Source organism: Balaenoptera acutorostrata, chromosome 16, assembly GCF_949987535.1.
Source record: "Balaenoptera acutorostrata chromosome 16, mBalAcu1.1, whole genome shotgun sequence".
In the NCBI taxonomy this organism is placed as follows: Eukaryota; Metazoa; Chordata; class Mammalia; order Artiodactyla; family Balaenopteridae; genus Balaenoptera; species Balaenoptera acutorostrata.
Window position 1 is genome coordinate 50472189 of NC_080079.1, and position 21127 is coordinate 50493315.

Sequence of the window (21127 nt, forward strand, 5' to 3'; positions counted from 1 at the left end):
ACGGTCTGGGGAACCTCATTTTTTTCAGCACTCCAAAAATAGATTTCAGCTCTGCAGCATAAGCTCAGTTAATGAGACAAAAAAACCCAAAACAGAACACCATCTTTTTGTTTAAATATACAACAAGGCATTAATTGCCAAAGAACAACACTTGCAGCCTGTTCTCACCTTGTAGGCAGTTTTACACCTTGGAAGCCAAGTCATAAGGAAAGGGCTGCTCAGCGAACACTGAATCAGAACAGAGCTGAGTTAGATGACCTGAGCTGCCAACGAATAAGAGGATACCGCCAGTGAGACAAGACTACGCCAAGCTGTTACAATCCCATGTTCATCTCTTCAGTAGGGACTGCACCTGACAATCTTACACAAATACCAGCGTATATTAGCTAAGGTTCTCACTCTCCCAGCAAACCATCCGGTAGGAATTACCAGTGATTGCCTTGATTTCTCTTTATAAGCTTCTAAGGCTGACCCACACCTCTTCTCTATCACATTCTTTCTTTAGATGTGCTATTAAGCTCAATCAACTTCATCCTGGTCTGGGATTCATGCTTTTTTTTTAATATAAATTTATTTATTTATTCACTTATTTTTGGCTGCGTTGGGTCGTCATTGCTGCCCACGGGCGTTTCTCTAGTTTTGACAAGCGGGGGCTACTCTTCGTTGCATTGCGTGGGCTTCTCACTGCGGTAGCTTCTCTTTGTTGCGGAGCACGGGCCCTAGGTATGTGGGCTTCAGCAGTTGTGGCACACAGGCTTAGTTGCTCCGCAGCATGTGGGATCTTCCTGGACCAGGGCTCGAACCCGTGTCCCCTGCATTGGCAGGCAGATTCTTAACCACTGCGCCACCAGGGAAGTCCTGGGATTCACTCTTTTTTTTTTTTTTTTTAATTAAGATTGGAAAGTCCACTTATTTATTTTTATTTATTTATTTATTTTTGGCTGTGTTGGGTCTTCGTTGCCGCGCACGGGCTTTCTCTAGTTGCGGCGAGCGGGGACTACTCTTCGCTGTGGTATGTGGGCTTCTCATTGCAGTGGCTTCTCTTGTTGTGGAGCAGGGGCTCTAGGCACGCAGGCTTCAGTAGTTGTGGCTCACAGGCTCTAGAGCACAGGCTCAGTAGTTGTGGTGCAAGGGCTTATTTGCTCCATGGCATGTGGGATCCTCCCAGACCAGGGCTCGAACCCGTGTCCCCTGCATTGGCAGGCAGATTCTTAACCACTGCACCACCAGGGAAGTCCTGGGATTCACTCTTAAAATGACTGGTATCTCTGCCCTAATACACTGGTGTGTTGATTTTTAAATCAATAAAGGACATGTAACAAAATGTTAAGATTTCTTTTTTCACGTGAAAAAGCAGGATACAAACTGTTTTTCATGATTACAATTGTATATTAAGAGTAGGGATTCTGGAGTCTGGGTGAAACCCTGCTTTGCCACCTCCTAGCTGGGTGACAGTGGGCAAGTTACTTCACTTCCCTAGGTCCCAATTTCCTCCAGCTGAAAAATGAGGATGATAATCAGTGCTCTCCTCATGTAGTTGTTGTAATGAGTTGAAAGACACGTGAAGTTTGAAACAGGGACTGACACTAAGTAAGTTCCCAATAAATATCAGCTATTACCCATGTATGCAGACACAGATTGAGAAGCACGGGGAAGATAAGAGGAAGGTAACACTCCAAAACTCCACTGGCAAAAAAAAAAAAAAAAAAAAAAAAAACTCCACTGGCGGTTATATGAGGTTGGTATAATACCAGGAGTTTCTCTTTTCCATATTTCCAAATGTGATTAATAGCGACCCTTGAATAACGTGGGGTTAACGCATCTATAACTTTACAGTTAGCCCTCCATATCCCTTGTTCCTCCACATCCACGGATTCAACCAACCACTAACAGTGGAGTACTGTAGTGTTTACTATTGAAAAATATGCACATATAAGTGGACCCATGCAGTTCAAACCCATGTTGTTCAAGGCCCTACAGTAATTTTAATAATTTTAAAATGCAATAGAAATTCTATGTTCCCTCAATAAGAATGTAGTGTGCACAGCTTTATTAGGGATTAAGTAGTAGATATATTGTCCTTTTATCATAAGATGGTTAATACACCTAAGGAAAATGGTAAAAAAAAGATACATAAATAAAACTATAAAAAACAAAGAAAGAGCCTGATGATACACGACATGAATGCTAGCACAGTGAATGAAAGGAGGAGCAAGCAGAGAAGGCTTCTTAAGGAGAAGATGAGTGGGAAGGAGGGACAGAGCTAAGAAGGACAGACAAACGCCCAGAAATGGCAACACACAGGACCCCGGGAAGGGGTGAGGAGACCAACACGGATGCCATAAGGAACTCGATCATTGCTGGAACCCTGAGAGGCAAATGGTAAAGAGAGAATCCTCAAAGGCTTAAAGTGGGAGGGGGAAAAAGCCCACAGCTCTGTAAAATAAACTCCCAGTATACCATGATGACCTTACCCGTGAGTAAAATTATATCTCCAAGAAACACTGTAAGTGCCCAAAACGCTGCAGTCCTCCACAGAAAAACCTTCTTCTTAATTTCTGATTGGTCAATTACCACAATTGTTGCTAAAGGCACTTTGGAGCCAGAATTTGGTCCAGATTTTATGTTTATTTCTTTCACGTGACATGGAGATAACACCATGACTAAACAATTATACTTCTGACTTTCAGAATCACAGTTTTTTATTAACGATGTTTTTTTAATGCCCTTAAATCCAGACACATTCCTCTGGTGCATTGTTACAGTATGATCTCTCTCATTAGAAATCAACTTGATTTTCTTAGCGACGTGGGGGACTTCAGATAGAGCTTGAGGATGGCCTGATTTATCTTCAGAGGTCCAACTTCTTTTAATAGAACTTTTGTGGAAGGTATTTAGTTGGGAACACAGTATTCCTGAGCTACATGACTCAATGCGTATCTCATTTGGTGGCAATTTACCATCAAAACTGAAAAGTTCTTGAGATCCTATATTTTCTTCAAGACCTTTATCGGTGTTCAAGAGAATGTGGCTATTTTTTGTTTCAGGACAAACAGGACTAAAAAGTTCAAGGGAACAGGCTTGGTTCTGTCCACCTTCATATCCTTCTGTAGAATCATCATTGGGCTGAATCAAATTATCTTCAGTTATTCTTATTTCCCCATGGCTTGTCTCTGGTTCAATCTCCATTTTAATCGTTCCTTTATTTACAGAATTCTGCCCTTTATACTTCCTTTGAGCTAAAAAAGCAACCTGGCTGGAGGTCATTACACTGAGAAATTCAGTATCAGTGGATATTTTAAGGCCTGAGACCTTCCTAACTGTTCCTTCAGGCCTTGGTTTGTCTACTGTGCTAGAGGAAAAGAATTCCAGACACTGGTTTTGTATTTCTTGATGCTCTGTTGGTGCACAGTCTGTTTCCATAGCTCCTGGCCCCGTATTAGTCTGTTCAGCACCACAGACCACATCCAATATAGCTGCACACTTATGATCTAACTGAAAGGAATTTTTTGGAACATTCTGACCATGTATATTTGATTGATCTTTATGCTGTTCATCTGTGATTCTCTTATGTTCACTGAAAAGCTTTTGATACTTTTCTTCTTCAGTTAAATGTTGAAATCCGGCCTTAAATCCACATATTTGATCACTGGAGTTGGTTCTATCACTCAACCCCAAGGGGTGACTCTTCTGGGATTTTATAGTTTGTGTTTCAGAAATGCAATGTGTGAAGTCATCTTTCACATGAACAGATCTGTTCACAGAGTTTGCTGGAAAATGACCATGAGGAAGATCTGGAGGGTCCAGAGGTTCCAGGTCCTGATAATCCTCAAGACTTTTGTGCCTGCATTTTTCATCCTTCAGATGTAAGGAATGGTGATTGTACAAAAGCTGAATTTCTTTCCAGGGGTCCGCAGTGGACACTAAAGAAGTTGGTTCCTGTGATACTGTCATTTCCAGTGGACTGACTGGAGCACCCCAAAAAATGTGGACTTGAGATCCTCCACTCATGGTTTCTGAAAAAATGAAAAATCTAAAATAAGCCTTTGTCATTAAATTTTTATAAGTTGATATTAACTTATATCCCCAAAGCAAATATAAACTATGAATCAAAAACATAATTAATAGATGATTTACATTGTTACTCCATTTAATTATAAAAGTAATAAATATATAAGAAATCGTAAGGAGAAACCAAAACATCCACAAAAATTCCTCACATAAAGACTCTCTTTAAGGAAAATAAAGCTAAGTATACTAACATCAAACGAGTAAATCCTTAGCATGGTCACTTTTTTGTGTTGAAAAACTTGCACCATTTAAACAATAACTTAGTAAAGAAGGCAGGAAACAGCATTTGTTTAACTGCACTATAGTCACCTTGAAATCTCCTGTTTCCTTTACTCCATTGATTATGCAAGTTTAGGGCCTCCTTCCTTGAACTGTGAACTCAATTCCCAAGATTAGGGACCTCCCTGGTGGTCCAGTGGGTAAGACTTCATGCTCCCAATGCAGGGGGCCCGGGTTCGATCCCTGGTCGGGGAACCAGACTCCACACGCATGCCGCAACTGAGTCGGCATGCCGCAACTGAGTCGGCATGCCGCAACTGAGTCGGCATGCCGCAATAAAGGATCCCGTGCACCAAAACGAAGATCCTGAGCACCGCAGCTAAGACGCCCCCACAGCCAAAATGAGTAAATAAATATTAAAAAAAAAAGTAAACACACACACACACATACACACAAGTTTCAATTCCCAAGATCAAAACAAAAGGGTTGAACCAGAGAGAAAATAAAAAACCAAGGCTCTTTTCAAGATGTCCAAGTGACTGTATTATCTATCTTTAATCTGTTAGCATAATCAATAGTTGCTTCTGTATTTTTTTTTTTAAACAATCACACTTTATTTATTTATTTATTTATTTATTTATTTATTTATTTATTTATTTTTGGCTGTGCTGGGTCTTTGGTTCGTGCGAGGGCTTTCTCCAGTTGCGGCAAGTGGGGGCCACTCTTCATCGCGGTGCGGGGACCGCTCTTCATCGCGGTGCGCGGGCCTTTCACTATCGCGGCCCCTCCCGTCGCGGGGCACAGGCTCCAGACGCGCAGGCTCAGCAGCCGTGGCTCATGGGCCCAGCTGCTCCGTGGCATGTGGGATCTTCCCAGACCAGGGCTCGAACCCGTGTCTCCTGCATTAGCAGGCAGATTCTCAACCACTGCGCCACCAGGGAAGCCCTGCTTCTGTATTTTTAATCTTCTCTAAAATACACCAGATTAAGAAAAGTCACTTTGTAATACACAGATAAAAAAAACTCATTATAATTTAAACAGTTTTTCATTAACTGTGGCACTTGATATAAGTAAATCTAAGTAAGCATCATATTTAGTGAGATAAAAATAAACATACCAATATTTACTTGATAATAACTGACTTCCAAAAAGTTTGTGTTTTTATTTTGTTTTTTTTTGGCCGCGCTGCGTGGCTTGCGGGATCTTAGTTCCCCAACCAGGGATACAACCGCGCCCTTGGCAGTGAAAGTGCAGCGTCCTAACCACTGGACCGCCAGGGAAATCCCCAAAGAGTATTTATTAAATAGATCTATTCCTAGAGTTTGCTGACAAATTTTTTATAGTGCTACAGGGACAAAAAGACAGAGTCCCTGGCCTAAGAGAACTGTCAGCCTGGTTTTAAAAAAAAACAAAAAGGAGAGAAAAATAGTGAATGTAAACTCATAGTTTAAAAATAATGTAATAAATACTATAAGCTATAAATAGGAAACAGTAGTCTCCTGTGGAACAATGCTCCTATGGAAGGTAAGCGCTATGGCTATAAGCATCTAAACAAAAGAACGAGCAGCTGTAAAAGGCAGAGTTATGAAAGACCATGGTATGATTGAGGACTTTTGATCAGAGTGCAGGGTCCTTTGTAAAAAGGTAAGAAAGTTTCAAATCATGAAAAGTCCATCTGGAAGTATGGGAAATATGGCAGTATACAGGAAACGACAGCTATTATCCAGTCACTCTTATCATTCCTTGAAGATTCGTTCATGGTCACCTCTTTCAAATCTAATAACCTATCCAATTATAATTCTTGTGATTTCAGTATCAATGTGGGTGTTCCTTCCAATACCCTGGCCTCTTGGTTCCTTGCCCTCTTCTCCTCCACTTATTTTATTCTCCACCCTACCTCAGTTATCCATTCTCATAATCATACAACTACCATTATCAATAACTACATACTTTTCCTTAATTTCAAGTTAAGCTTTCAACTCTGACTACTTTCTCCTATCTTCGACTTACCCCCTCTAAATGCACAACTCCAACAATTCTTTGACCACAAGGGATCTACGTTGAACACAATGATCATACTTCATTTTTACAGCCTCATTCTTCACTTCCCTCCTTAACCAACTTAGATTCCATGGTCCATTATTATAATCATTCCCTATCATACTTCTCTAATTCTGCTGCTCTCATCTCCAAGGTATTGGCCCGGCTAAACTCGAACCCTAGTTCAATCACCACCTACTCTACACCTGTAACCAATGAAAACTAGTCATTGGTTAGTTCATTACCACTAACCTCAAGGTGGTACCCAGCAATCTTATCTTTTCCTGTCCATTCGTTCTCCAAGATAACTTTTATACCTTTTTACTCTTTAAATCCCCAGCATCTCCTCCCCTATCTTCAAGTGCAGCTGGTGATCATTTACAAGTTGTCAACAACATATTTACCCACTTCTATCATACCCATATACTTTGCCCAACTTCTTATTACTACAGACGAACTAACTGTTCGTGCTTCTATGCAAAGCCATCTCTTCCTCACTTAGACATTAGATCTTATACCCTCTTTCCTACTCAGGTTTCAACAATTCTCCCCTTTTCTCCTAAATCTTGATTTTTCTCTCTTTACTGGAGCATCTCCATCAACATACAAACATGCTGTGATTGCTCCTCAAGCTGTTATTCCTCAGCTCCTCCACTCCTCCACTTATTGCACCACTTTTCTGCTCTCCTCTACAGCAAAATTCCTTGAAAGAACTGTCAATATTCCCTCTGCTCCCATTCTCTCCTAAACCCACTCCAGTCAAGCATTGGTCCAAACCACTCCACTGAAACGGCATATTTCAAGGTCTCCAATAACCTCCACCTTAGCATCAGTCAACTTCCCATTTTCAACTTACTCCGACTGTCAGCAGGATTTGACACCACTGATCACCGCTTTCTTCTTTTTATCTGGCTTTAGGGATACCACATCCTCTTGATTCTCATCCCACCTCACACTACCTCACCAGTCGCTCCTTCTCAGTCTCCTTTGCTAGCTCCTCCTCATCTCCTCAACTTCTTACTCAAGGGCCCAGTACTTGGCTCTCTCTCTGCACTCACCCCCTAGGTGATTTTCTTTCAGTCTCAGGATCTAAATACCTTCTAATGACTACCAGATGTATATCTCCATCACTAATGACTAACGACCACCAGATGTATATCTGATGTAATGACTAATGACCACCAGATGTATATCTCCATCACTAATGACTAATGACCACCAGATGTATATCTGATGTCATGACTAATGACCACCAGATGTATATCTCCATCACTAACGACTGATGATCACCAGATGTGTATCTTCATCACTAATGACTAATGACCACCAGATGTATATCTCCATCACTAATGACTAATGACCACCAGATGTATATCTCCATCACTAATGACTACCAGAGGGGGCACGGGTTCGATCCCTGGTCAGGGAACTAGATTCCACATGCCTCAACTAAGAGTTTGCAGGCCACAGCTAAAGATCCCGCATGCCACAACTAAAAGATCCCACATGCTGCAAGTAAGATGCAGCACAGACAAATAAATAAATAAATATTTTTTTTAAATCCTAGAAAGAAAAACATTGGGAAGCAAGATTAAGGATGATTTTTTTAAAGATTTCTATATTTTAAAAGTTTTATTGTGATGAATAATGAATGTTTATTATTTTTATAATAATCAGATCTTTTTTTGTTTGGTAATTCAGGCTTTTCTTTCACAATCTTCAAACTGGATATGGTGTTCCAATAGACATACAACAATGGACCTAAATCTAACATTGCAGAATAAGAGCTGAGAACAATGATGTCAGCTGTTAACTTATTAGCAACTAAAACAAAGATATACCGTTATTTTCAAACAGTTTATAATAGTGAATTATTACTAAGGAAACAAAATTATAGTAAGCTTAGGTGTCAAGTCTTGACCCATAACAAAACAAAAAGGGCTAAGTATCACTAAGTACTATAATCACATGTCCCACCCCCATCTAATCCTCATAGAAAGAATCATCTGCATAAAGAGTAACTGGTACATTAGATCTAATTGACAGTTTACTATCTATATATCATTATTAAATTGGCCACTAGGGGGCCCCAAATAGCACAGCAAAAACGTTCAAGTTCAAAAGATACATCAAAACCAAGTGGAAGAGGGAGAAATATATTATTCTGACACATAGGTAGAAACACTTAGATATATTCAAATCAAATGCATAAAATTCCTATGCTAACAAACTTCCTTATCTAGAATCTTTGGGTTTTTCTCCAATAGTTTCTTCCCTTTAGCCTCAAATCTTTAAAAACAAAACAAAAAAACAAACTTTCATGTTGTTTCTTTGTTCTCACTTCCTATTTATTCTTCAACCCACTTAAATATGGCTCTTAACTCTAATCATTTTGCTATAAAGTTTTTTACTATGGAAATCAATGACCTCTAATAGCCAAATCCAAAGGTCAGTTTTCAACACTTATCTTACTGCCATTTGAGACTGTTTATCAATTCCTCTTTCCTGAAACACTCTACTTTTTTTGATTCTGTGAGACCATCAAATCAGAATTCTTTTCTGCTTAAAAAACCAGAAAACTATTGATTTATTCATTCAATCATTCACATAACAAATACTCAGTAGTATGTGCCAGGCATCATGCTAAGTACTGCGAATTCAACAACAATAACAAAGAGCTTTAAGGAGCTTATAGTCTAATGGGAGAGCTAAAATGACAACTGTAAAATAGAGAAATTGAGTAACCACAGGAATACATGCAGGGCGTCCCTAGGAGGGAGAAGCCTGGGGCAGCTCAACCAAGTAGGACTGCCCATTACCTGCATTTTTCATAGGCTCTCTGGACTACGTTTAGTGACAAAATTTTGAAACTGAATTTAAATAATATTCATAAAAAAGGAGTACAATACAGTCCCAAGGCATCCCTGCCCTCCACCCCAACACCAGAGCCAGTAAAGCAGCCTCCACTGTTTTACCCAAGGGACAGACCTGCAATAGGTAATCTCCAAAAGGTTTAGAAAGAGTGTAAGACACTCACTGCTTCTAGGTCCTCACTTAACATTTTCTCCTAAATGTCCTGCAATCTGACTTCTATTTCCTATCTCTATTAAGACAACAGTGAAGCCCAAATTGTCAAATAAGTATCCATAGTACTTCACCACTCCAACTGTGAAACTCTTTCCTTAGTTTCTAGAACACTACTCTTTCCTGACTAGTTCTTCTACCTCTCTGGTTTTTCTTTCTCTCTTTTTCCTTGGGCCATCTCATCTTTTCATTCCATACAACGCTGCAGAATTCCATCTAATTGCATTCATTTAACTACTAAATATCCAATTATGCTTTACCAGGCTATATTGAACCAACCACTCTCCCTAACATCAGGCTTATATTTCTAGTATCATTGTATCTGACACAATCACAGTAGATAAAAAAGCAATGTTCTTATGGAAGTTTCTCAAAAACCTAAAAATAGAACTACCATATGAACCAGCAATTCCACTCTTGGGTATATATCTAAAAAACAACAAAAACACTAATTCGAAAAGATACATGCACCCCAATGTTCATAGCAGCATTATTTACAATAGCCAAGATGTGGAAGCAACCTAAGTGTCCATCAACAGATGAATGGATAAAGAAGATGTGGTATACATATACAATGGTATATTACTCAGCCATAATAAAGAAATTTTGCTATTTGCAACAACATTGATGGACTTGGAGAGTATTATGCTAAATGAAGTCAGACAGAGAAAGACAAATACTATAAGATATCACTTATATGTGGAATCTAAAAAATAAAGCATTCCAGTGAATATAACAAAAAAGAAACAGACTCACAGATATAGAGAACAAACAAGTGGTTACCAGTGGGGAGTGGGAAGGGGGGAAGGGCAAGATAAGGGTAGGGGATTAAGAGGTACACACTAGGGACTTCTCTGGTGGCGCAGTGGTTAAGAATCCGCCTGCCAATGCAGGGGACACGGGTTCAAGCCCTGGTCCGGGAAGATCCCACATGCCGCGGAGCAACTAAGCCCGTGCGCCACCACTACTGAGCCTGCGCTCTAGAGCCCGCAAGCCACAACTACTGAGCCCGTGTGCCACAACTACTGAAGCCCGCGCGCCTAGAGCCCGTGCTCTGCAACAAGAGAAGCCACCTCAATGAGAAGCCCGCGCACTGCAACGAAGAGTAGCCCCCACTCGCTGCAACTAGAGAAAGCCCACGCAGCAATGAAGACCCAATACAGCCAAAAATAAATAAATTAATTAATTAATTTAAAAAAAGAAGAGGTACACACTATTATGTATAAAATAAATAAATAAGCTACAAGGATACAACTCAGGGAATATAGCCAATATTTTATAATGGCTATAAATGGAATATAACCTTTAAAAATTATGAATCACTATGTCGTACACACAAAACATATAATATTGTACATCAACTATACCTCAATTAAAAAAAAGAAAGCAATGTTCTATTTAGTCTCTTTCTTGAAGGGAATATCTGACTAAATGACCCTATATCTGACTAGATTCCATAGTCCTTGGATTCAAGTTTGGTAGGGTTGAAGGTTATGAGGCCCAGAGGCCACAGATTCCCAAGATTCAGAGCTCTCCTTGCCTTCTAGGCAGGGGAAGTTGCTGAAGCACACAGGGGTGACACGAAGCAGTCTTGAGAGTTCAGACAAGATCTCCCAGGACGAGAGATGTCTGAAATAAATTAAAGGTCTATAAAATACAAGGTTATTTGTATATAACGATTACTTTAGTATGCCTTCACTTGTTTGTCTGAATATATACCCCTGTACGTGTGGGACTCCCCCTTCCCGCTCAAAAGAAAAAACACAAAAACTGACTTGAAAGTACGGTCCTGTTAATTCAAAAGAGAGTAATTTTTTAAAGAAGTCTTTATATCTAAGGCTGCAGCTAGTAACTCCTCTAATTCATAGGATTTGTGAGTCTGTGAGCAGGGGGATGGCATGTGGTGAGGCCAGAGGGAAACAAAATATTTATCATAGCAAAAATACACTGACTGAGAGTTAAGCTGTGAACACTGACATATTTCAATGATTCCTGGATAACTTTTGGGTGGACTCAGAGGGTTAAAGCTCATTAAGATACCAGATGAAACTTGCAAGTACATATCCATTACCATAGTTAATAATTATACAATTTCTCAATCGGCAGAAGGCCACTTCAGTCAGAAAGACCAATGCAACCATAGTCCTTTATCTTTAGAGTGGTCAGAGTCTGATGAATGGTTCAAAGATTTATAAAACAGGATGAACCATATCAGCAGGTTTGTCTTTGCAGAACACTGCAACTAAAAATGCTTGTTACAAAATATATGTGGTTAAAAGGGAGTGCTTTCTCCATCTTATTACCAACCTAAAAACTTATCATTATAATGCCTTTCCATGTCAATTTTACCAAAAAAAACGAGCATGATAAAGTTACTCAAAAGCATCAAATGACAAAATGAAGAGGCAGCATAGGATTGTAATTAAAAGTATGGGTTTGGGAGCAAGACAGATATGGGTTAAAACCCTACTCTGCAACTTACTAAAAATGTAAACTTGAAATTATTGAAGCTAGATGAGATATATATATACATATACACATACTTTATATTTTTGTATATAGTTGAAAACATCCATAATAACAAAATTAATTTCTTTGTAAGTCCAGTGAGAATTGTCTCCTTATCTGTCAAATGAAAATAACATCCATCCCTATCTTACAGTGTTGGTGTGAGATGGGCACAGAGTACTTACTCAATAAAGATTAGAGTCTTAAACCTCAGGAACTCTACACATATATATCGATACTTGGTGACACATAAAAACCAGCCCATTGTATTTCAGGGGTTTTTTTAGTGTGTATTTTTACATAGTTGTAACCATAAAATTGAAATAATTTTGTATTCTGCTTCAATCCATGTAATGCTACTCTTTTATGTCAACCTATAAATTCCTAATCATTTTTTTTAAATAAATTTATTTATTTTTGGCTGCATTGGGTCTTCATTGCTGCGCGTGGGCTTTCTCTAGTTGCCATGAGCGGGGGCTACTCTTCTTTGCGGTGCACAGGCTTCTCATTGCAGTGGCTTCTTTTGTTGCAGAGCATGGGCCTCAGTAGTTGTGGCTTGCGGGTTCTAGAGCGCAGGCTCAGCAGTTGTGGCGCACGGGCTTAGTTGCTTCACAGCATGTGGGAATCTTCCCGGACCAGGGGACCCGTGTCCCCTGCATTGGCAGGCGGATTCTTAACCACTGTGCCACCAGGGAAGCCATTCCTAATTATTTTTAATGCTAGCTTAATATTTTCATAATGAATCTAATTTAGTTCACCATTACTCTCTAATTCACTCATTTGTTTCTAACTTGTCACTATTATAGCCATTGCTACATTAAATAATTTGAGGAATTTAGCATTTCCTTTCGATTATTTTCTTGTGATAAATTCCCAGGTATGGAATTATTGGGTCAAAGAAAATGTACATTGTTATAGCTCTTAATATTTATTATCGTGTTGTTTGCAAAAGAACTGGACAGTTTATAATGCCACAAACAATGGCCAAGAGTTCCAGTCTTACCACAACTTTGTTAGCATACTGAAAAGTAATTCTGGGACTTTCCTGGTGGTCCAGTGGGTAAGACTCCACATTCTCAATGCAGGGGGCCCAGGTTCGATCGCTGGTCGGGGAACTAGATCCCCCGTGCATGCCACAACTAAGACCCAGCGCAGCCTAAATAAATAAATACAATCTTTTTAAAAAAAGTAATTTTACTAGTGAGGGTACAGAGGTACTTCACTGGTGTTTCATTTGCATTTCTCCAATTATTTCCAAAATGAAAAAATAGTGAATTTTAAATTACATTTGGATTAAAATCCTTAATATATGAGGTATATGCAAGCATGTGCAAACAGACACACAAAGTAATAGAAAAATGGGTTAAGAAGATAACCAGGTTGGGAATTCCCTGGCGGTCCAGTGGTTAGGACGTGGGTTTTCACTGCCTTGGACCCGGGTTCTTTCCCTGGTATGGGAACTAAGATCCCACAAGCTGCATGGTGCAGCCAAAAAAAAAAAAAAAAGTAGATAACCAGGTTTATAGCACAGAAAAAAATACATGGTTAAAAACAAAGAAAACATTCAACCTCCTAATAAAATGAAAGAAAATTTTATAAATTAATGAGAAAACATTTCAACCTATCAAACTTGCAAAGATTCATGAAAAGGGTACAAAGCTGCAGGGAAATAGCTTATACTAATAAGAGTTTAAACTAGTAAAATCCTTCTGGAGGGCAATATGGCAATGTATGTCAAAAGTCTTAAAATTCTGTATACCTTTGACCCCATAATTATACTTCTAGGGATCTAACCTAAAGAGAAAAACATCGTATACACTCTCTTAGATTTAGCTACAAGGATGTTCACAGTAGTATCATGTAAAATGTTAGAAAAGTGAGGAAAACGTGCATTGACTGAGGTCTGATAAATTACGGCACATCCATACAAAGGCAAACTATATAGCCATTTAAAGTCATGAAGATATGCATTATCACAAAAAATTTTCCTTAATATACTGATATGTAAAACAAGGAGACTATAGAAGATTATATATGGAGATTTTATTTTAATTTATTTTTTTAAAAACAGTATTCAGGGGCTTCCCTGGTGGTGCAGTGGTTGAGAATCCACCTGCCAATGCAGGGGACACGGGTTCAAGCCCTGTTCCGGGAAGATCCCACATGCAGCAGAGCAACTAAACCCGTGTGCCACAACTACTGAGCCCACATGCCACAACTACTGAAGCCCACGCACCTAGAGCCCATGCTCTACAGCAAGAGAGGCCACCACAATGAGAAGCCTGCTCACCGCAACTAGAGAAAGCCCGCACGCAGCAACGAAGACCCAACACAGCCAAAAATAAAAATAAATAAAATAAATTTATTTTTTTAAAAACAGTATTCAGGTTACCACTATTTACATTGAAGTTAGAAACCATTTCTACAGTTTCCATGTGTTCTCCATAGTGACTGATACAAGTGGTGCTAAAAAAGAAATAGTTCTTCTGTTCTTTAACCTCATTCTATCAATCCAATTTATCTTAATTCACTGTGCTAAGAAATAACATTGAATACTAGTAACCCACCTACTATGCACATTCATGGTAAACTCATCACTCTTACAAATACCCAATAGTTACTAAATGCTAGTATCTGAATTTCCTACTTAAAATGATAGAATGTTGCCACATTTTATGTCACTTACTAAAGGGTATAAGACACACTATCTGCCCCTCAAAAACAAAATCAATTGAAGTTTAAAGCTATTACTCATTCTTGTATCTAAAATAATAGCTACTAAAACAAACCTTTAAGCAGACAATTGATTTCTTAAATCTTTTTGCATAAGCTCTCATTTCCTTTGCAATAGGCTTTGGTTTTTCAAGTGAGAGATTTGTTATCATGTTCTCATCACCACCTGAGGTACCCTATGATTAGTGCCGTGCAGTGAGCCTCTTAGTCCTGCTTGCAATGCAGTGGGAATTTCTCCCTCCCAGCCCCTATTCCAGGCATTTTCCTTCTCCCAGTAAGTATTTAAACAGGAAGTGACCCTTAATCTAACTGCTCTTCTGCCTTAAAGAATAGGGTGACCGGACATCCTGATCTGCCCAGTATGGTCCTAGTTTAAGCATGCTATCCTGGTGTCCTGTTTCGTCAGTTTCCCTTCTCACTCTTAAAAATGTCTCCGTTTAGGAATAAATTACATGGTGCCCTAGTTATGAACCTTATAAATACACGAATAAATGTCCTATTAGTGAAGAGTGTGCCTCCTAATACATTTTATCAGAAACATTATAACAATAGTTAGGAACAACTTAAGAAATAAAGGGAAACACTCTGTTTCACTTCCCTGTAAAAAGTTTTTAAAAATAAAATACTAACAGAAATAAGGCTGAATTGCATCTAAAATACATAATATGCATTTAAGAATCTCACAACACAGATAAGAATTAAATGAGGTAGAAAAGAGAATTAACCTGCCTGGCAGCTAAAGAAGCTAGTCAGGTTCTGGGTAATGAGGCTGCAGACACAGGTATAAAATCTTTTGGATCCAGTCTTCCTAGAAAATGTCTCAGACAGCAAGATGTCAACTTATCCAAGACTCACCCTTCCTAAGGAAAGTCAAAGGAGCAATCCTAAAATGTCACACTTTACTCCCCCATCTCCCACACTATGTAACTGCAAAAGGACTGAACTGTAAGAATAGTAATCAAGATCTCAAGCAAAACATGGGTCCCAGGGGTCTGCCTGCCAACACCTGTACTTGCTCTCATCCACCCACCCCCTAAAAAAGGTGAAAAACACAATATCAAGGAAAAAAAAAAAAACTTTGCAACTTCAGCCCTGACATTCCTTCGTAAAAAGTCCATACTCATCTCAGCAAATGGCAACTCCATTCTCCCAGTTCCTCAAGCCAAAAACCTTGGTATCCTCTCTGATCGCTCTCTTTTTCTCATACTTCCATTTTGTCATCAAATCCTTTTAGCCCTACCTTTAAAATTCATTCAGAACTTGACCACTTTTTTCCACCTTCACCTGCTCCTGCCCTGGTTCAAATCACCATCATCTGGATTATCTGCAATAACCTGATTTTCCTTCTTATTCTACTGCCTCCTCAGAAAACAGGTTTATAGAAGTTAAAGGAACTTGCCCCAGGTCACACAGCCTGCAGGCAGTGGAGCCAAGACTGGAATGCAGGAAATCAAACTGCAGAGCCTTAGATCTTAACCAGTATACCATATTGCCTCTCTGGGTTTTTGACTTTGCTCAACTGTGGAGCTAGAATCCAAGCCGGAACGCTGCCATTAAGTCATATGAAACACACTCAAAAAACACTGGTGGAACTTCCCTGGTGGCACAGTGGTTAAGAATCTGCCTGCCAATGCAGGGGACATGGGTTTGAGCTCTGGTCGAGGAAGATCCCACATGCCGCGGAGCAACTAAGCCCGTGCGTCACAACTACTGAGGCTTTGCTCTAGAGCCCACGAGCCACAACTACTGAGCCCACGTGCCACAACTATTGAAGCCTGCACACCTAGAACTCGTGCTCCACAACAAAAGAAGCCACCGCAATGAGAGGCCTGCGCACCACAACGAAGAATAGCCCCCACTCGCCGCAACGAAGAATAGCCCCCACTCACTGCAACTAGAGAAAGCCTGCGCACAGCAATGAAGACCCGATGCAGCCAAAAATAAATAAATAAACAAATTAATTAATTAATTATTTTTTAAAAAGCACTGGCTTATCTAGAGAGGTAAGAAAAGAACAGAACTTCAATATAAAGGAGCTACGTTATCAAAGAATTCCACTTAGAAGGTTTACTGTAAAGTTAATAATGAAGTGAATAATAAATGGCTTTTAAGAGGACCTCTCTCTCTTTCTCTTTCTTAATCCCTTCCTTCAACTCTGACAAATTTTCTCTCTCTCTGCCTCCCTCCCTCCCTCTCCCTCTCTCTCCCTCTCTTTAGTCATCTGGCAATGGGATGATAAATTTCCAAGACATTAAATATTCAAATTTTAAAACCTGTTGCTGGGAATTCCCTGGCGGTCCAGTGGTTAGTACTCTGTGCTTCCATTGCAGGGGGCATGGGTTCAATCCCTGGTCAAGGAACTAAGATCCCACATGCCACAACACAGCCAAAAAAATAAATAAATAAAAATAAAAAATAAAAACCTGTTGCTTAGCAAGTTAAAATATACAGAGTAAATGTAACAAACCATAGATGACAGACCTACTTTCCTGACCTAAACCACTTTCTTCCTTTCACCTTAAATACCCCAAGGTATACCTCAGCATCTATGTGCACTAGCTGTTCCCTCAGCCTTAAACGTTCTTCCCCTAGACTCTTGTTTACTATTTTTAAAATTTGAAGTATAATTAAACATTCAATAATAGGCACAGGTCTTAACAGTTCTGTTTGATGACTATTGACAATGGTCTACACCCATGTAACCATCACCCAAAACAAAATACAGAACAGTCCCAGGATCTCAGGAAGTTCTTTCATGTCTTTTTCTAAACAGCTTCCTTCCCTTTCCAACCTACAATTATCTTCTGATTTCTATCACTACAGAATAGTTTTGTCTTTTCTTGAACTTCATATAAACAATACAGTATATGCTCATTTATGTCTAGTTCCTTTCACTTAACACAATGGTTTTGAGATTCACCTGTGTTGTTGGGTGTATCAGGTGTTGGGTACTGTGAATATACCACACACACACACAAAAAATACACCACAAGTTGTTTATCCATTTTCCTGTACATGGACATTTCAGTTGTTTCCAGTTTGGGGCTTTTATGAATAAGACTGCTATGAACGTTCTTGAATTCATAATTTTGAGGAAGTATGTTTTCATTTCCCTTCATTAAATATATAGGGGTAGAATGTTAAATAATAGGATGTATATATGTTTAACTTCAGTAGAAAATGCCAAACAGTTCTCCAAAGTAGCTACACTATCTGGCACACCCATCAGCAATGGATGAGTTCCAGTTGCATCACATCATGCCCAACATTTAGTATCTTCAGCCTTTCTCTTGTTAGCCATTCTAGAGTGTGTGAGATGGTATCTTATGATGAATTTACTTTGCATTATTTCCCTGTTGACTAAGTGATGTTGACTACCTTTGCAAGTGCTTATTGGTCATTAGCATATCCTCTTTGGGGAAGTCTGTTACTGGGTTATTCCTCTTTTCCTCATTTTACTATTGAGTTATTACACTTCTTTACATACCTTAGATATAAGTCCTTTCACAGATAGATATGCTGGAAATTTTTTTTCCCCACTCTGGACTTACCTACTCTTTTTCTTAGTGGTATCTTTTATTACTTTTTAAAATATTTATTTATTTATTTATTTATTTGGCTGTGCCGTGTCTTAGTTGTGGCACGTGGGATCTTTAGTTGTGCCATGAGAACTCTTAGTTGTGGCATGTGGGATCTAGTTCCCTGACTAGGGATCGAACTTGGGCCCCCTGCACTGGAAATGTGCAGCCTTAGCCACTGGACCACCAGGGAAGTCCCTTAGTGTTATCTTGTAAAAGGCAGTAATGTTAAATTAGTTGAGGTCCAATTTATCAATTTTTTTCTTTTACGTGTCTTTTTTCTTTTAGGATCTTATCCAATAAATATTTGATACTCCAAAGTCATAGGGATAGTCTCCTTTTTTTTTTTCTTCTAGAAGCTATGACATTTTAAAAATATATCCACAAATTATTTGATACTCCTCCCTTCAGGAGGTGAGGCTTAATTCCTCTACCCTTAAACATGGGCTGGAGTAATGAGTAGAATATGGTGGAAGTGATGGTATGTGACTCCCAAGACTTTGTCATAAAAGGCAATGCCACTTCCTCCTTGTGCTCCCTCTTTGATCACTTACTCTGAGGGAAGTCAGCTGCCATGTTATGAGGGCACTCAAACAGCCCTAAGAATAGGCTCATGTGGTGAAGAACCGAGTCTCCAGCCAATAGCCAGTGAAGAGCTGAGGCCTCTAGCCAATAGCCATGGGACATAAGCCATCTTAGAAGGGGATTCTCCAGCCCCAGTCAAGCCTTCAGATGATTATACTCTTGCTAAAATCTTGCCTACAACCAGATGAGAGACTCTGTGCTAGAATTACCTAGCTAAATTCCTCCTGTGTTCCTGACACAGAGTAACTGTAACATAATAAATATTTGTTGCTTTAACCCAGGAAGTATTGGGAAATTTGTTATGAAGTGAGAGATAATACAGAAGTTGTACTGTTTTTGCTTTTGCATTTTAGATATATGATCCACTGCAAATTAGTTTCTGTGTATGGAATGAGTTGAGGTGATAGTTCATTGTTTTCCATATAGATATCAAGTTAGAGCAACATTTGTCTTTCTTTCTCCCATTGGACTGACTTGGCACTTTGGTGGGAAAATGCATGAGTCTATTTCTGAGATCTCTATTATGTATCATTGACCTAAATGTCTATCCTTATGCCAACACTACACTGTCTTGATTACTGTAGCTTTGTGGAAAATCCTGACATCAGGAAACAAAAGTCCTCCAACTGTGTTTTTCAAAATTATTTTGGCTATTCTTAGACCTTTACATCTTGATAAGTTTATAGAATCGTCTTATCTATTTCTTCAAACAAAGCCTACTAGGATGTTGAAGAAGACTGAAATTAATCTATCGGTCAATTTAGAGAGAATTCCATCTTAATAATGTTGAGTCTTCCAATCCATGAATATGGAATATCACCATTTATCTAGGGTTTTTTTTTAACTTACACTAGCAATGTTTCTACCTTTTCAGTGTTGAGAGCATATCCTTAGTTAGATTTATTCATAGGTATTTGCTTCTTTTTATGCTATCAGAAATAACAGTTTTTATTTCAGTTTTCAAATAGTTCATTGCTAATATAGAGAACTACAAATTATTTTCATATAGTGATTTTGCTAAATTCACTTATTAAAATTGTTTTTTGTAGACTCTATCGGGTTTTCCATGTACACAATCATGTTATATGTAAGTAACAGTTTTACTTCTTTTCTAATTTTTATGCTTAATTATGTTCTTTTTCTTGACTTATTACACTTTCTAGGACCACTAGTTCAATGTTGAATAAAGGTGGTGAAAGAGAAATATATATCCATATTATTGCTTTAAAATCTTTAGGATCCATAGCTAAGGTTGGCAAATGTTTTCTACAACAGGTCACAAAGTAAGTATTTTAGGCTTTGCAGATCATACAGTCTGTTAAAATTACTGTACACTGTGGATGTAGCAAGAAAGCAGCCATGGACAATACATAAACAAATGAGCATGGCTATGTTCCAATAAAACTTTACAGTCACCGAAATTTGATTTTCCTATTTTTCACATGTAACAAAATATTAGTCTCCTTTTGATTCTTTTTCAGCCATTTTATTACATATAAACCATTCTAGGTCACAAGCCACACAGGCACAGGTGATGGGCTGGATTTGGCCTACAAGCTGAAGTTTGCTGATCTCTGGTTTAGACCACTGATTTGAGACCTTTCTTCTTTCCTAATATAAGAATTTAATGCAATGTTTCCCTCCAAACAGTGCTTAACGGCACTACTATTTGTTTCATTTGTGCTTTGTACTGGTTTTTTAGCCATTGCTATAGGATTTTCAATTTACATCTTTAACTTTACACAGTCTTCAAATAACATACAGCCAGCCTACCATATACATGGGTTCCACATCTGCAGATTCAACAAACTGCAGATCAAAAAACAAAATCCAGAAAGTTCCAAAAAGCAAAACTTGAATTTGTTGCATGCCAGCAACTATTAACATAGCACTTACATTGTATTCACAACTATTTACATAGCATTTACCTTGTATTAGGTATTATAAGTAATCTAGAGATGATTTAAAGTATACAGGAGGATGTGCATAGGTTACATACAAATACTGTGCCATTTTTCATAAGGGACTTGAGAAATCTGAGGATTCTGGTATCCAAGGGAGGTCCTGGAACCACTCCCCGGGGATAACAAAGAATGACAGTACCACTTAACCTGTTCTAAGAACCTTACAACAGCATTGATTCCCAATCTGAATGTTATACTCAGGCCAAATTATTTATCAAGGTTAAGAGGAAAATAAAGGCATTTTCAGAAATGCAACATATCAAATAATTTGCCTCCCATTCACCCTTTCTTCAGCAAATTGTGGGAGTAAACCAAGAAAGAGGAAGACATAGAACAGAAGAAACA

At 38.8% G+C, this 21127-nt stretch overlaps 1 protein-coding gene across 8 annotated transcripts in view; it reads right to left on the reverse strand.

The window, feature by feature from the left end:
* SHLD2 (shieldin complex subunit 2) overlaps nucleotides 1-21127 on the reverse strand; it is a 165824-nt gene that overhangs the window by 45933 nt on the left and 98764 nt on the right. For all 8 annotated transcript variants that reach the window (XM_057530488.1, XM_057530487.1, XM_028164603.2 and 5 more), the window contains one exon: nucleotides 2475-4016. In XM_057530488.1, coding sequence (XP_057386471.1) covers nucleotides 2475-4016 — 1542 coding nt within the window. The remainder of the gene's footprint in view (nucleotides 1-2474; nucleotides 4017-21127) is intronic.